Source organism: Tupaia chinensis, unplaced genomic scaffold (genome assembly GCF_000334495.1).
Source record: "Tupaia chinensis unplaced genomic scaffold, TupChi_1.0 Scaffold000317_1, whole genome shotgun sequence".
Classification (NCBI taxonomy): Eukaryota; Metazoa; Chordata; class Mammalia; order Scandentia; family Tupaiidae; genus Tupaia; species Tupaia belangeri.
This window is the reverse complement of record NW_006159810.1, coordinates 1184108-1202211: the sequence shown is the minus strand read 5'-3', so window position 1 is coordinate 1202211 and position 18104 is coordinate 1184108. Positions and strand designations below refer to the sequence as shown.

The 18104-nt window shown below is 42.0% G+C and overlaps 1 protein-coding gene across 1 annotated transcript in view; it reads right to left on the bottom strand.

Annotated features, from left to right (window-relative positions):
- The window catches only part of CRIM1 (cysteine rich transmembrane BMP regulator 1), a 218335-nt gene that overhangs the window by 36077 nt on the left and 164154 nt on the right, over positions 1 to 18104 (bottom strand). Inside the window, exons 13-17 of the mRNA XM_006151377.1 lie at positions 15810 to 15966; positions 12151 to 12272; positions 10804 to 11013; positions 6817 to 7032; positions 1406 to 1627 (exon numbers count right to left, since the gene is read on the bottom strand). Coding sequence (XP_006151439.1) covers positions 1406 to 1627; positions 6817 to 7032; positions 10804 to 11013; positions 12151 to 12272; positions 15810 to 15966 — 927 coding nt within the window. The remainder of the gene's footprint in view (positions 1 to 1405; positions 1628 to 6816; positions 7033 to 10803; positions 11014 to 12150; positions 12273 to 15809; positions 15967 to 18104) is intronic.

The window sequence follows — 18104 nt, the reverse complement described above, 5'->3', positions numbered from 1 at the left end:
TTTCCCTCCTGAAAATATAGCCTACTTTCATCCTTCATTCAGATCTTACCAAAGGTGATGCCATTTTTTGGATACAAATTTTAGTCAGCCCTTTAAAAAGTAAGGAACACTAAGCTGGACGTTTGCCTTGGGAGTTTGTGCTACTGACCCATTTGAAGAGCTGACCTAAACGCACACAGCAGAGCCACAAAGCTTACATGTGTTAATAGTACAGGGGAGCCTAAGCTGCAGTCACTAGGAGGTAAGGCCATCTACGGCCTGGTTTGGTTGCCATGCTCCTGGTCTATAGCTGTTGTCTCATCGTCATTATTATTAGCCTCCACTGAACTCCTAAAAGCACCATGGTTTGAAGAATAAATGATAAAATAGATGGTTACTCTACTGAAAGGAGAGAATCCAGCTTTCAACACATAACATTGAGAAAAGTTAGCTCTGCAGAACTCTTGAGAACACATACTGTGTTTTTAAAGTATCTGTCTCTCATACATCAATGTGTGGGATAAAAGACTCAGAGAAAGCAGCCCTGTCAAGTGGCCAGGGGGTCACAAGAGAAGGAGAAGCATCTCTCCCCATGAACTTGAGTGATGGCTACCATTCATCAGGTCATCTATGGGAACTGCCACAAAGTTTTGTGGCCACAAGCTCTTTTTTCTTCCCCAGGTATCACTCCAAATATTTGTAATCACTTATGTCTACTAAGCATGCAAAATCTGCAACAATAAATGCACAATACTTGCAATTAAGACAGCTTGCATAGTTTTTATACGTTACTCTGATTACGGGCTCACTATAGGAATGAGATGGATGTGTCATTGTCTTTCATTTGACTTTAGGAGTGTTACTGGACCCGAAAGTAATAAGAGACAGTGAGAGCCGTGGGAACGGGGACTGTCCTTGATTAGAGTTGCCAGCTGTCTCAGCCTTCCCTTCTGGATGTGGAACAGCATCTGGCTTATGTCCATAGGACCAGTCTGGAGTGGATGTTAGGGGCTAGTATACACATGTCCTCTGCTCACAAGCTGTATTACCAGGGGCCACAGGGAGGACAATGTCATGGCATTTCTGTAAGCCATGTAAACAACCACTGTCAATAATATGGAGGAGAATTCTGATGCAGAAAATCCTGAACCGGCAAAAGAGCCTAATAGAACACCACAGTGCTGAACATCATGATGTTCTGGGAAAGAACATTTTATTCCTAATGTGTTTTTTCTTGGGAACATCTTCCACAGCTTTATCCTGCTTGAGGTTACCATGCTGGGTCTGTGCGGCATGGCAACCAGAAAACCAATTTCAAAAGTATTAACTGATCTAAACAAATAGCTGTCAATATAGATTTAGTGGCCGCTGGTAGAGGTGAAGAATTTTTTTTTTGTTGGTTTGTGTTTTTTTTTTGAGGTCTTACCTATGCAGTAGGGACAACACTGGCCTTTTCTCAAAACAGGTCTTTCACAGGATACGGAAGGGCAAGACTCAGAGTAACAGCTAATTACGCTATCCATGCACACGCAGCTGGTACAAACGTCAGGCTTCCAGGACTCAGCTGCCAGGAATATATCCCCTTCATCATTTTTGCAGTAACTAGGCACGCTGTCATTATGGGATGAGGAAGGCTGAAGAGGTTCATCTGGAAAAATGAACAGACAGGTCAGCAAAGAAGATGCTGCAGGCCTCCAACTGTGCAACAGAGTGAGCGTCCCTCCGACTTACAAGGCACACCTAGTTACGGCAGCTCTGGGTGACTCCTGAAAAGAATGACTGAGTACCAATCAGGACATCTGATTCAGGCAGGGTTTTGAATTTTACAACGTTATAACAAAAATAACAGAGAATCTGTCAGTTGCATAAATAACATCCCTCTACCCTTTGTCCTTAGCTTGACAAAACCCTGATTTTCTTTGGGATTGTCCCATGACTTAGATCACAATAGGGGCAACGACTGTGATTGTCAACCTGGATGACCCTGTTCCCTGCTGTTCCAGGTTCCAACTAGGGGTGGCTATGTCACCTGGCTGTCGCTAGTGTGACCTAACAGTCAATGAGGGACTTAGGAAAAGCCTCTTCTTTCTTCAAAGAAGGGTGATTATGTCACTACCACTATGCTTCCTCATTTTTTCTGTCTTCAAAATGAGTGTTTTGACAATAGCCATGACACCTTTATCATATCTGAAAGACAGGCCTTGACATTCCTGTGTCAGGGAATCAATGCCGATGAACTCCTGCCTCCCAACTCTTTGTAATGTGTAGAAACTAGACTTCTGTTTGTTTAAAACTTGTAGCTGGGTGTTTTCTTACTTGCGGGCACATGTAATCCTAACCAATCAATGCACAAGTTTTCATTGTACCAGAATCTCAAGAAGCGCCTATATATTTACCCATGTTCAGGCCTTCGCATTAATGGCTGAAAGATGCTAGGAGTCTCAAACACTCATCAGGATGCACCCCACACCCCAGAAACCATCTGCAAGTCATCTGTTCTTGTTTATTTAAAGGCTGACCAGAGGGTTTCCAGATTAAGTTACAACTTGACACAGAAAAGAATGTCACCAGAATACCTAGCTATTTCTTTGGTCTTGGTATCCATTGACATTCATAAAAATTGCCATCTTCTCAAGCAGAAATCTGACCAAGGCATAGAAAGGAAAATAGAAGCTAGTGAAGTTCCTAGTTTAGAACCTTTCCAACCACCTTCACCACTCAAGAGTCTAGAAGTAGCCATGACTGTACTACCTAGCAAACCTCTAAGAGAACCACATTTTCCCGATGGATACACTGAGAGCTATCAAATGCTCTTCTCAGAATTGACTTCATGAACCTTTGTATTTTCAGCCATGAAACAGCAACAACTGAGCTATAGTTATCACACGATAAGGGTGATCTAAGGTCACATTCTCCTTCCATGTTACCTCATGAATACCCACAGCTAACACACTGGATTCTTTGTGAGGTTCAAGGCAGTGGCTTCACATTGGGCCCTCTGAGAGACAGAGAGAAACCAGCATAAAAGAGTTGGCTCGCACCTTTCCTTTCCACTGTGTAACTGTACCTCCTCCTGCCAATCCTAAAGGCAGCAGGTACCAGTGAGAGGACAACCATTGGTTCCACTGTTCCAAATGAACTCTTGATCACTTCCAGGAATGGTTCTGTGGATCCCGTCCAAATGGGTAAAGACAGTAAGTATGATGATTTTTTTCATTGACCTTTTTGGGACCATCTACATGAAGGAATAAGTTCTTGTTTAAGAGACCAGCCAATGCTAACTTCTGCTAAGGCTGAGTTTTCTTTTTTTTTTAAATAGATTTTTGCCTTAGGGTGTGTGCACTGGCCAGAGACAGACAGAGACAGAGACAGAGAGAGAGAAAGTGAAAAATCATATACCCCCACCCCCTCCAGGGAGAATGGCCATGTCACAATCCCTTCTCTTCCATTCTCCTCTAGGGATTTTGGGCACACGTGTTTGGAGTGATTTTCAGGCTTCTAGGTCTAAGACTCGAACAGTGGTTGGCTACATGGGAGTCCAGCGCTTTCACCACCATGCCACTTGTTGCCCCCCTTATTTGTTTTGAAAGCTGAGCATTTATTCGGATTTATAGTAACTGGCAAATTTCAGTCCTTCTGGAAGCAAAAGTACCTCTCCTAGTTATGGGCAAACTGGAGAAAGGGCTTCACCTAGAAACTGTAGGAATTCACATCTTGGATGCTATCTGCTAAAGTGAGCACCAGTAAAACCATTTCTACTCTTGAGATCAGCAGGTGGTGTAATGGTTGCATTACTGGACTCCTACATGGCCAATCAGGGTTCAAGTCCTGGACCTGGAGGCTTGAAACAGGCTGGGCACGTGTGCATGTGTGCCTAAAATCCTGAGAGGAGAATGAAGGAGATGGGATTGTTGTATGGCCATCTTTCCTGGGGGATAATTTCTCACTTTTTCTCTGTCTCTCCAGTGAGTGCACATACCCTATAGCAAAAATCTCTCTCTCAACAACAACAACAAAAACATCTCTACTCTTTTCCACACTAGGCCCTGCAAATCACTATGAGTTTCTGTGGGTGACATTAGCTTCTGTGGGTGACCCTTACAAGTGACATCCAACCTTGTGTCTAAAAACTTACAAGAGGAAGCAGGGAACAGAGACAGCAGTGATGAAGCTGTGAAATGACACCTGAAATAAAGACCCTAGAATCTGGAGGCCTCTTACTGAGGCCTCGAAAAGACCCAAGAGGACATCACAATGTGCTGGAGTGAGATCTTTAATCTCTTCTATGCTATGCTTTTTCTTCTCATGCTAGAAAATAAAGAATGCAAGAAAAATTTAAAAGCTACAAAAAGATACAAATGCTACTGCACTCTCTCCCTTTTCACTTTGGTGAAGTAGCTCACGTACTGGAATGCTCAGTCTTCTTCATGAGCCCATTCCATCACCAGGGCTTGCTCAAAAACTAGACCAGAAGAGAGGAAAGGAGGAGAGGGAAAATGACAATGCCTCTTGGAGAAAGAATCACCACAAGGGTACAACTCTCCTGAAGTGTTATTCCATTGAACATATGTATTGTATTTGTACCATTCTGGAATGCAAGTATCCTAAAATTAGAGACAACAATTTTCTAGATGCATAATGTACCATTTGACAATGCTACTGCTGAAATTTACAGTGGTGGGATGAAACTGATCCTGTGAGTTTTAAGACTTATAATGTTTTTATCACTGTAATACAACTATGAATGGGAAGTCCAGAAAGATCCATTTTGTATGGGTGATCGATTTTAAAATACAGATCCTATATATGCTCCTATTTGTAGATACGTAAGTAATCCTTGGAATGATGATTTATATATATATATATAATTCTAACACTTATAATGAAGGGAATCATTGAAATATCTTTCAAATTGTACACTTAAAAAAAGGAAGGGAGAAAGTGAAGAAGATCGGAACAGAGAGAAGAAAAAAGTAACCCAGGTCCAAGCTTATAAATGAGAAGTCAAATCTAGGCACACAAAGGGGTTCTTGAACAGAATGACAAAAAGGAAACAGGAATGTGGCTGCCTGGTGGGCTCTGAACAGGCCCACCAATCTTGAGGCGTCCTGCTGCAGGAAACCATGCCTTATACCCTAAGGAGTCCTGTATCTGCCCAGCTCTCCTCTGTACAGGCCGGGCCTGTGACACTAGTGGGGTGTCCCATCAGTGGATCTGGGCCACTGGTCCTGGAGAAGTCTCATGCCCCATTGCCCTTGTCTTAATCAACTCCTGGGGCTCACCACTCAACTCCTAGCACAAAGGGCACATCCCACTTTAGGCAAAGCTTTCTAGGTTAATTCCTCTTCAGGTCCTTCCTTCCGAGGCATTTCTCTTATTTGCTGTTATTTACTTAAGGAGCACTACTGGACTCTTTTGCTTTTCTTCTGGATATTGCTCCACAAAATGGGATCTCTGTCTGCTTTCCTGAACCTCAGGATTCCTATGGCTTGAGTCCGGCATTCCATGAATATTTGTAAAATGAATAACATTTAAATGAATATGCATTCATTAGCACCACGGGAGAGACCACTCTATGTGGTTTGTACCAGAAGGATGTGAGTAGAGACCTAGCTATATACCCAGAGCTTTCATCAGGGTTTGGGTCTAAGTAAAACAGTATTAGTGACAAAAATATAATAGCAAATGGGCCACATATAGCCTAAAAATATAGTGGGGAATAGGTCATACATATCCTAAAAGTGTAATATATCAGAACTACTTCTAATATTAGAAAACACCTTGCTCTAATTAAGCTTCTCAGATTAACGTGGCAGTTAGTTAAACCAAAGATTTTGCATGAAGATGATAGTACTTTGGCTTTGGTGGATAATGACAATAGTGAATAATGCAGCTATCCCCAGTTCATCTTACATATTGATAATTAAGCACAGTATCAGCATGAACCCATGAACAATTCAGACACTGACGATGCTAGCTACAAGGAAAAAGTAACAAATTCTGGTTGTCCAGCTAGATAATCCGATGTTAAAAAAAGTAATACGAATGTCTGTTTTTTTGAGTATAATTACTCTAAGAATATATGTTCAGAAGGTAAATGGCTATTAAGAATATAAAAAGGTTTGGCAATAAGAAAATAAAATTAGTTGGCAAAATGAGATATCTTTTGAAAGAGTCTAGTACTCTAGTGTTAATCAGAAGGATTACTTTAGTTATGAAACCAGTAACTAATGTTTAAAATCCGGATGAATTTTCATTATAATGTATTTGCTCCATGACCATAAATTTACCTAAGGTCAGAAAATGTGCGAAATAGAAAGAAAACAGCAGTACCCCTTGTCCAGCTGCACTGCTAGTGACTTACTACTTTTGGGTCTTATTAATCACTATAGGGTCAAGGGGGTGGCATTATGCTTATTTCAAAGTATCTTCAACACCCTTATATTTTTAAAGAATTTTATTTACATTATTTATCAATAAGATTTTTTCACATTTGTTAAAGACAAAGAGGACTCTTCGGCTTTGCAAAATTACTTGGGATAACGGGGGACTGTTTCAACCTAGATATATTCCTTAAGTCTCAGATGTAGGGCTACGGGGGGAAAATGGCAGAAACCATCTCCTTTCTTTTTCAAAGCTGCCTCATGCAAGGGGCACACTGATCGCATAAATGAATGGGCTGGAGAAGGGATTTCAGAAAGCAGGCTGCCTGATGTTCGTGCTTGGGTTATTGGCTTTGGCAGGCTCCCACATGCCGCCATGCACACCATGCAGAACGACAACACTCAAAGTTGCGTCCCTCCCTGCCCAGCACATGCTGAGGCTCAGTGTCCTTACCTGGGCACTGGGGGCAGCAGGAGTCCTGGGTGCGCGAGGGGTTCTGGCAGAGCAGCGGTGGGCACACCTCTGTCTCGCACAGGACGCGGCCGCTGTGGCAGGCGCACTGAGTGCAGGAGTCGATGTTCCACGTTTCTCCTTCCACAAAGTACTCTCCCCCAGGTGCGTGGCAAATGGAGGGGGTGCTGAGCTCTGGCTTCTGCACCACAAAGTCATCTGGGGAATGACACAAAACCAGAGCACAAGCCTTTATTCATCTGTAGTCTCTTTAGTCCTTGAAGAGCCTGGTGCTGTTTGCTTAAAGGGACAGAAACAAAGAATTGGCTGAGGGGTGTCTCATTTTATGCTTAGTGAAGAAAAGGAAGAAAAGTATTGCAGGTGTAGAAATTTAAGACAATGGCGGAAGTGCTAATCTCAGAAGTGATGTTCAAGTGGTGTGAGTCTGTCAACATCAATGGGAAAAGTCAGTACAAGAATTAAGTTAGAGGGAGGAGTCTCTGTAGGCATCTTTGTGAAAGGGTAGGAGTTATCTAGAATAAAGGACTCTCATTTCCTGAATGCTTGCTATGGTCCAACTGTATTTCCATGCTAAGCACTCTATACTCATTATTTCTGCTTCATTTCCCTCCTTGTATCAACCTTGTGCAGTAGGTACTATTATCTCATTTTACATATGAGGAAATAGGGCCCAGAGTATTAAGGACAAACAGGATGAGATCCCAAGTCTACAGCTGTCTGGCACAAGGCTATGTCTCTACATTAAACAAAACTTCCAATGATCTCAGCCCTATCTGCTTCATTATCTCTGGGATTCTGAGTACTTCGGTGCCTGGAAGTATGTCCTGCTGTCAACAGGCACACCCCCACCTAACAAGTGTTAAGCAGCCCAGGAAGGCTCTTGTAGAATCAACAGTTGGAAACCCTCACCTGAGACTAAGGATTTGTTTGTGATGTCATCAGGAAGAAAGGTAAAAGCTTAGAGGCTGATGTTGACTATGATCTCTCTTCACCATTTTAGTCGCCTGGTGAGATGATAATGATAGAGAGGGAATTTAATATTGAAGTGTCTGGGGAGGTTCTGGGAGTTGCCTTGGAGTTGGACTAGGGAAATGAGAAGTATGAAGACATTATCCATCCTCGTGTAATCCAAATACAACAAGCACTTCAAGAAGGTGTTGACAGTGCTGATCCTGCTGAGAAACAGTCTGGAGACAACGTGGCTAGCTCATGCTTGGAGCACAGTGGAAGTCGGGCCCCAGAAGAGCTACCCTATCTGCATAGAGATGCTCAGAGCTGAAATCTCCTGTGTGAACTGAGACTGTGACTTTCAAAGCAATGGCCAACACTAGTCAGCAGTATTGATGAGGGGACATGGTGTGGCTGGTTTCCAGTTAAGGAGGTGACTTTCACTATGACTTCACCTCATGGAACTGGTAAAGACTAGAACTTATTTTAAGTCTAATCATTTAGCTCAACTGAGAGAGAGAAAAAGGAGAGAGAGGGCACGCCCAACAGGGTCTTCATGACGAGACCCACTGCCACCCAGTCCCTATCACAGACACACATGCTCATGCCTTGTATATATAGGGAAGCCTTGGGACATGAACCCAGAACTTCCCATGTGGGTCTGGCATTGCAGGGCATTGCTTTACTGCTGTACCACTATCTGGCCTAAGATGAAAACTTCCACTAAATGGACATATTACAAAAACTACCATCAGTCAATGCTTACAGTCACTAGTAGTAGTACCAAACTTTCTAGCATACAAACAACAGAGAGGAAGATGACTACAATGAAAATTGAGCTGAGACGAGATGATAAAAGTGTATTTCCTGTGGCTTACAGAAAAAGAAAAAAATTGTTCCAGAGTATCAATAAATGAATGTTGGGAAAAGCCTCCCTTATTGCTTTCAAAAGGGCTTACAGAGGACTGACAAGTAGTGCCCTTTAAATGCTGACATGTAGGAAGTGGCCACAAGAAAGATGATGTATGTCTGTGGGTGTCCTATCTCGCTAATCCCTTTGCTATGTGCCTCAAGGCAACACAGAAGGACCAGAGAGATGGAGACAGAAAGAAAATAGAAAGGTAGAGGGTGAGAGAAAAAAATCTGAGAGACAATATCATTTGGTGAAATCTTCTACTAGAAGAATTCAGGAATTGCTCATGTATGTCGCAGAGAAAAACAGCTGACCTTTGAGTGGAAGAGGAAACAAAATACTCTTTAAAGTAGAAGTCCATGAATGCAAAGCTGGGGTTCCTATTTAGAAGAATCCACATGGGTCAACCCACAAAAGTAAAGATTTCTGGAAAAAACGTATTTCTACACACCCATATATAAGAATGTGTTTTTGTACATGTATACCCAGACAGTCACACACCTTCAATGGTATGTCAATAACTCTGTGTGTATTTGGGTAAGAACTTTCCATCTCTCTGTAACAGAGAAAAATACTTCTGGCTCCACTGACTCAGATAATAGGTCAATGATCTATTCTTATAATGTGTTGTATTTCTCTCCATTTGACTCTAGACTTCTTCACCAAGTACGTGTTTAGCTGAGACCTGGTACAAATCCACACTACACTCTCCACCTACAGATGAAGCTTGGGTCTCTGAGGGGACACACAATCTTTCCCTCCCCAGAGTCAACTCATTGAGTTCCAGCTCATTAAACTGTTCATTTACCTTCTGATGCAGTGGGTAGTAGCAGGTTTTTTTTTTTTTTTTTTTTTTTCACATATAACTAGAAAACCCTAAAAAAAGGGGAGTTCTGATACAGAGCACATCTGACTGAACTATGGAAAAACAAAGCATGGCATCTCTTCTGCATTACAACCTGGTCCTCTATGGGGTACAGGAGCTGCCTGTCACCTTGATACTACAGTGGCTGAGGTGTCTAGAACTGCAGACCTGAAAGGGACTTAAAGTGTCGCCCTCCCCCACACCCCAACTATCGCGGGCAAGGTGAGTACAGCCAGGCCAGTGCAGCCCCCTTCCCTGCCAGGCTAGTCTGGCCTTGCTGAGAAGGGACCAGGTGTCAGGCTCCTGACAATACCCTTTGCACACAGGCAGGTTCATCCACAGAGAGATATAGGACCATGGTTGGACAGGGGGGAAATAATCATGCCTCCAAAATCTGACTATGCATTTAAACTTTAAAAGAAATCTGATGTAAGAATCTAGAGACTCACTTCTTTCTGGCCTTCCAGCTGACATACTATTTCACATTGGGTAAGAGAGTTTTAATCTTCCTGTGTCTGTTTTCCAAATGAAAAACTGCCCAACTGTATTTTCCCCTAACTCAAAGTAGCTTGCCCAGAGGGAGAAATAATAGATAGAAAAAACTTGGATAAGAGGTACTAGATGAGGTATTATGGTTAAATTACTGTTATGGACAACCATAATTCAAACTCCTATGAATTACAAATCTGTTCTATTCTTCTACCAACTGATTTTGATTACTCTTATTATGATTTTAAATGTTTTCGATGTGTGGTCACTCTCTGTATGTCCATTTGGCAGGAGTGCTACAAGTCCATTAATTTAACAAAGACCAATAGCCATAGACCTTAATAATTCTCTCCCTCCCAAATATAACTTGTAAGTGGCATGCTTTTATGAAATAAAATGAGCACCAATCTCCTCAAATTAACTGTAACACTCAGCCTTAATACACTATGGAGAGCTTATGTTTAATTACACAAGCCCACACATCTTCACAAAAATGCGGTTCAAAGACCAGTACGATGGCGCAAATCATTCGAAACCAAGGAGAAGAGTTTCTCGAGCTTTAGAATTTTCTGGTCTCTGACTAATCATTTACAGTGCCCGGCTGATTTTGTGACTGCTGTTGACAAAATCGTGGACAGCTGAAAAGTGTTGCGGGGGATGTTCCTTGCATGTCCTTTGGAATACAGGTATACCTGAGGCCCTGCAAGGCAGAAGTCATTTGCTACGGAGCACACAGTTGGCAGCCAGCTTTTACCTGCACATGACGGGCAGCACTGTCCAGGATGAATGGTGGGGTTGCCACAGGCAGGCACTGGGCAGGTGATCAGGGCACACATTTCCCGTCCATTGTGACAGTAGCATTCCCGGCACCCATCATGCCAGCTTTCCTCATTTTTATGATGATGGCCATCCATGGACAGACATGTGCCTGACAGCACGGGTGGCCCAGCTGAAGCAGGGACCTCTGGACAGACAGAAGGCAGCCTGGTAAAGAACAGCTACTGCACAGGAGAAACAGCCTGCGGTGTCCTCACATGGAATGGAACCCAGCCACCGGACGTTAATGCTGACAAAGGACAGTTCGCGACACGGGAAATGCTCAGGAAAAGAATTTAAGTCAATAGGCTCTCAATTTTGAAAAGAAGAAAAAAGAAAGCTAGAAAAAACCCTGAAACACTTTCATCTCTTAGGGAGATTGTTGCTGGTTTTCACTACTTTCTTATTTTTTTTTATACGATAACAAAAAAGCATTGATTTTTACAATGGGTTGACACATATGTTTACTATATACAGAATAATTATAGAAAGCTTCATCCAGTGGAAAATTCCTGGGCCCTCTACTATGAACAGGTTTTTGTTTAGCACAACAATGAAAACGACGACTAGATTTTTGCTCTTTTCTGATCCTTTAAAACCACTGTGACGACTGTCCAATTTTGAAAAAATAGCAAATAAAATTTAGAGATTTTTTTATTGCTTTATGTATGGGTTATGCTAACAACCACAACATAACGGAATAAGCAGCACGGGCAGGGTAAGGGCAGGACTGATGGTCAGGGCACATGGTCAACAACTTCAGAAATGTCCCTTGAGCGGGGAAGTCTTAGGCAACAGGGACACCTGGACTCATGCTTGCACAGCTACAGGCTGGCATTATTCAGCAGAAGTCTCAAGTCACAGAACACTGTTACCAGGAAATAAATGAGCAGACGTTTTGGCTACACCCACCCTCCAGGCTTTGAAAGGGGGATCTTTATGGTATCTATTGTATCTGTCCCACTCCTGAACAGAGGGACTCTCTGGAGGTCAAGATAAATGTGCTCTTGGCTAACATTCCTGAAATAAGGAAAAGCAAACGGCTGAGGAGTGATTACTTTGGTCAGTGTGCTTGTCCATTATATGCCTCCTTTAAATCCGTGTCTAAGCTTCCATTCTCTTACGACGAAGGGAAAGGGGAATCCTGTGGGATGGTCCCATGGAAGGTGACATGTGTGTCACAAACAGTAATCACTTAAACTGCTTCATTTACACAAAGTCCTTCTGTTCTTTGTTTTGGTGCTCTGGGTTGCTTTGAGGGCCGGGGTCACGAGGTCATACTTACCTCTGCACTTGCAGATAAGACAGCCATGACTGTCCTGCTGGAAACCCAAGGGGCAGATTTTACTGCATTGGAGCTCTGGGCATTTCTTACAGCGACAGATGTCACAGCCGTGCTTATTCTTCCTGGGTAATTAAAATTTTGTCAGAGGTCAGAAAATCACCAAATCTCAAACGATATTCCAGTGCTCAGACTGAGGGTCAATGAAGTGAAACTGCTCTTAAGCACAATGACTTGACTTCTGCTCCCAGAGGCTCTTGAAGTGACGAGTAATTAGCTCCCTGTGGTCATGACTGCCAGCCACCTACGACCAAGCTTTAGAACTGCCTGAGCACTTAGGTGCTTCTGAGATGTGGCTGTCAGAACCCCAATGATGTGACCGCTGATTTAATTAGGAAAAGTGGCATGACTGTATAAAAAGATGAATGTGCAGCTCTAGAGACAGAATGGAGAAGGATGTATCTTGGCCATTGCTGGAGACTAGTGTGAGGGGCAAAAATCTTTGTTCTGTTAGGGCTACACACATCCTCACAGGACTGCATTCTCTACGAAATTCCAGATACTACTAAACATTTGTATGTAATTCTACTGAAATTTAGAGATGATAAAAGGAGAATTTAATGCCCCACGGACCTGAAAATGCTACGTAGATGCTGATAAGGTCTAAAAGCCTCAAGATATCCTACAGTTGATGTCCAATAATTACCTCATTAAGTCTAGTTAGAAAAGAGCATCAGTTCAAAAATTCTCCATCCATGAGGTATGACCCAAATGTATGGACCAAAGGACAAGAGGCTAGATAAACATTTTTTTCCCTGTAGTAAGCTACAGTATCTAAATTTTGTGCCAATCAAAAAGGTGATTTTGATTAAATATGTGTTTATGAAAAAAAAAATAATCGTAGTAGTTTAAGTAGAGATTCTATGAGCAAAAGTTCTTCCCAACAGTGTTGCCTTCTCTCTGAAAGGAGAATGACATCCTGTTACCAAAGAGCTCCCCCATGCTGTCTTCCTTCTGTTCATCAGCACAGGGCTGCAGCCTTTCTCAGGCTCAGCACCTCCTCCACAGGCTCTGCTCTGCCTAGCTCCCTGGGCTTCAGAGAAGGAAGAGTTACTCTATTTACCCTCATGTTTCATCCCTAGCACCAAGTGGCCAATACTGGTCTTCAATGGAAAGAAAAAGTGTTCTTTCTCACCTTGGACAAACGAAAGGACTTTAAAAGAAGACAGCCCTGGGAACCAGCAGTTAGCGTAATGGTTATGTCGCTGGACTCCCATGTAGTTGACCGCGGTTCGTGCCCCGGACCCGGTGGCTTAAAACTCACGCCGGGCGCGTGTGCGTGCGTGCCCAAGATCCCGAGAGGAGAATGGAGGAGAAGGGATTGCGGCGTGACCATCCCCCCGGGGGGTGATTTCTCGCTTTCTGTCTCTATGTCTCTCTCTGTCTGTCTGGCGAGTGCACGGCGAGTGCACGCGCCCTACAGTGAAAATCTCTCAAAAAAAAAAAAAAAAAAGAAGACAGCCCTGTGGAAAACCCTTGAAAGTGACAACTGCTCACGTGACAAACTACATGCTGCTAAGTGAAATGATAATTCAACACTAGGGTCGACTTATTTATTTCAATGTGATAAGGACAGTACATGAAACTAATGATTTATACTCAGGTCATATATGGGTGTTACTTTCAAGATTTGTCAGGGCTTTGACTGATCATTTATTCAGTTGTCTGTCTGTCTCTCTGTCCCATCTGTCCATCCTGTCAGTATTTGCTTTATGCACTCAGCGGGTGTTTACAAGGGGCACCAATGGGTGTCTTCATCTGACATTCCTATACGTTGCCTGGACAGCATTTCTCTTTCAGAGACTGTCTTTAAGACACATGTTGCAGTCAGTGCAATCCTCAGCTGTCCATGACAGTCAGCTGGTCCTCTCTGAATGTGTTTCCCAAGAAGAATGCAAAGTAAAGCCTACAATCCTCTGGAGATTGTGCTCCAGGATGAGGGATGGATTTGAATGCATCTTTGACTTTGAACTGTCATTACTTGCAGCAAGTGACTGTAGCTACAGTTGTGATAATGATAATTTTATATTAGTAGTTAAGCTAAGAAATAATCATACTTTTATTGGTATCATATTCATATTTGAGGATTAAGACCAATGATGATGTATTACTTTATTGGGGAATTTTAAAGAATAATATTTCCAATTTAATTATCCAATTAAAATTATAATTAAGACATCCCTCCCCAACTAAAATTTTCAAAAGGATGAATAAAATAGAAGACTAGAAGAAGTTGGGTAAGAGAGAGTGAATCTAAGTCTCTTATAATTACTAGCACTACATAAATATATCAAATTAGAAACAGACTGAAATCAAACAGAGCAAATGACTTTTCCAACAACCCAATACACCAAAGAAACAAATGTGAAGTATCTATTTTTCCCCTGGAATAGTCTGGATTTTCAAAAGGTATAATGCAATAAAGGATATTTAAACATACAAGTCATGGCCCTATTGTCAGGGAAATTCATAAAATCTATAGCTACATAAAAAAAAATGTTTAATGTTCACTAGTTCTCAGGTAAGACATTAAGGCCAGGATCCTCTATATTGTGAATGAGTGGCTGCCAGTTGACCTTAAAGTAGAGGACAGGGGTCAGCAGGTGGTGTAGCGATGAATGCACTGGACTCCCACATGGCTGACCACAGTTTGAGTCCTTGATCCCGTGGCTTGAAACTCACGCCAGGTTTGTGTGAATGGGTGCTCAAAATCCCAAGAGGAGAATAAAGGAGAAAGGGCTGTGGTGTGGTCATAGCCCCGAAGGGGGTGATTTCTCATTTTCTCTCTGCCTCTCTAGAGAGTGTACATGCCTTATAGCAAAAATCTCTCTCTCAAAAAAAAAAAAAAAAAAAAAAAAAAAGTAGAAGTAAATTATCACAAATTAATTCTTAGGACAGTTGTGAAAACTGCAGTTCTTGTAACATTGAGACCTCATGACAATTCCACCACTAGCTCTCTGAGGCAGTGTCCAAAAACACCTTGCTATGGGGACATCTCAAATAACAGGCCAAAGAGTGTATCTGGTCCAATCCATAAAAGAGTAAGAATAAAGCTTGATTCTTTTCTGTGGAGATGTACTCTTTTCCCCGTTTTCCGAATAATCTAACAAAACAAATGTAGTTGACCCTTGAGCAGCACAGGGGTTAGAGGTACTGACCTCTCCCATACAGTTAAAAATCTGCATATAACTTTTGATTCTCTCTCAAACTTAACTACAAATGGCCTACGGTTGACTAGAAGCTTTGCTGATAACGTAAGCAGTTGATTAACACATGCTTTATGTTGTATTACATACTGTATCCTTACGATAAAGAAAGCTAGAGAAAAGAAAACGTAATTAAGAAAATCCCAAGGAAGAGATGTACATTTATAGTACTATAATGTATTTTCTAATGCGTTTATTGAAAAAAAAAAAAAACATTTATAAAAGGACCCATGAAATTCAAACCCATGATGTTCAAGGGTCAGTGGTAAGATATTCTGGACTCAGTACATCACTGACTTATTCAGAAACATACATACACAAACCAACTAACAAAAGATAGAAACATTTCCTCAAGTTACACTTCATAATGGATTTCTCGAATGAAGAAATACGTACAGGTATCCAAGTGGGCAATATTTGTCACAGATTACGGGTCTACACTTCTTGGGCCGTGGGCGGCATTGGCAGATCTCACAGTTGTGGGCATCAGTCAGGAAACCGAAGGGACAGTCCAAGGTGCAGCCGTGTTTAAGGCCTGAGCAGAGCTCCTCCCCTGTGAAAACACATGGACACCATGTTTTTTCCAAAGATGAACAGAGCAGAACACATTGACACTTCAGTACTCTCCCTGAATCCTCCAAGTGTCCTCCAATTAAATTTCTCAACTCTACCATAGCACCAGTGATAGTGAAGAAGTAACCATGAAATAACAGACCATGTTATTTCATGGTTATCACAATAGGACTGCATGTGTGCTATATAAAGTTCTACTTTGAAAAAATACGGATTACTGGGAGCCAGCAGGTGTCACAGTCATTAAGGCAATGGACTCCCACATGGCTGAGGTTCAAGTCTCAGACCTGGTGGTTTGCTTTCTCACTCTTCCTTCTCTTTCTCTTTCTCTCTGGTCAAATTGAAAAAAATAATAAATGAACAAAATTAAAGTAATTCTTAAAAAAAAAAAAAAGAGTTACTGGGGGTCGGCAGAGGACATGGTGGTTGGGATGCTGGACTCCTGGACCATGGTTTAAGTCTCAGATGTGGTAGTTTGCTTTCTCACTTTCTCTCTGTCTCTCTTTCTCACACATGGTGAACATGTGTGCCTTACAGCATATTAAAAAGTAATAATTACAAATAAAAATAATTAAACAATTTTAAAAGAATTTTATTTATTATTATTATTTCCAGAGAGAGACAGAGAGAAAGAGAGGGAGAGAGAAGGACAGTGAGAAAGCAAGCCTCCATGTCTGGGACTCGCACCACAGTTGGCCATGTGGGAGTCCAGGGCCCTTACCCACCACACCACCTGCCGGCTCCTCTTTAAATATTTTTTTTTAAAAAAATGCGTATTATTGGAACCAGCAGATGGCATAAATGGCTATGTTCCTTGACTCCCATGTCTCATGTCAGGCGCGTGTGTGTGCGTGCCCAAGATCCTGAGAAGAGATTGGAGAAGAAGGGATTGTGGTGTAGCCATCTCCCCTGGGAGGTGATTTCTTGCTTTCTGTCACTCTGTCTCTCTGGTGAGTGCACGTGGCCTATAGCAAAATCTTCTCAAACAAACAAAAAACAAAAACAAAAACAAAAAACCCAACAATAACAAAACTGGATTACTGAAGTGTACTCAAACCTGACAGGCTCTGAGCAAAGAGCAGGCTGGTGACCATTAGTTCATTTTTTCATGAATGTTTTTATTATTCAACTCAATGACATGTTAAAACATAGGAATTAGAAACTTGCACTCCAAATTGCATTACATATTTTATGCCCATGATAACACATGCTGTTAAATGTTCACGTAACATTTACTCTTCTCTGCGTTAGGAGGCATCATATAACACTGCACATGTATGCAGCGTGAGCGATCGTTTACTCTTCCTTATAAAAGTGCATCTCTTACAACATGACAGAAAGTGAAACACTCAGGGCTCCATTTAGAGATTTCGTTTCTTTACATGTTGACAGATAACCAGATATCTGGATATCCTCAATGAACTGACTAAAAAAATGCTTGTCAAAGAAATATCCTTATTAATCTTTAACTAATGTTCAAAATGCACCCCCATTAGTGGAGTCGGGAGTGATGTTTAACTTCCTCTGGTAGTCAGTTATAACAGCATCGTAGAAGAAATGAAAAAGAAAGCAGCAATGGTGAATTATCCATGATATTAGCTTAATAGACGTCTTCTAAAATGATTTTAAAAGGTGATGTGATTTGGGGCTGACAGGTGATGTGGTATCTGGGGGCGCTGGACTCCCATGTGACTGACTGTGGTTTAAGTCCTGGACTCCCACGTGACCTACTGTGGTTTAAGTCCTGGACCTTGTGGCTTGCTTTCTCACTTTCCCTTTCTCTCGCTTTCTCACTTTGTCCCTCTCTGGACAAATTAAATAAATAAATTAATGAGACCAGCAGTTGCCCTAGTGGCTATGTCGCTGGACTCCCATGTAGTTGACTGTGGTTCGAGTCCCAGACCCGGTGGCTTAAACTCATACCAGGCCTGTGTGCGTGTGTGCCCAAGTTCCCGAGACAAGAATGGAAGAGAAAGGACTGTGGTGTGGCCATCCCCACCCCCTGCCCCAGCGGATGATTTCTTCCTTTCTGTCTGTCTCTCTCTGTCTTTCTGGAAAACAAGTGCATCCTATAGCTTAAAAAAAAAAAAAAAAAAAAAAAAAAAAAAAAACCCAAAA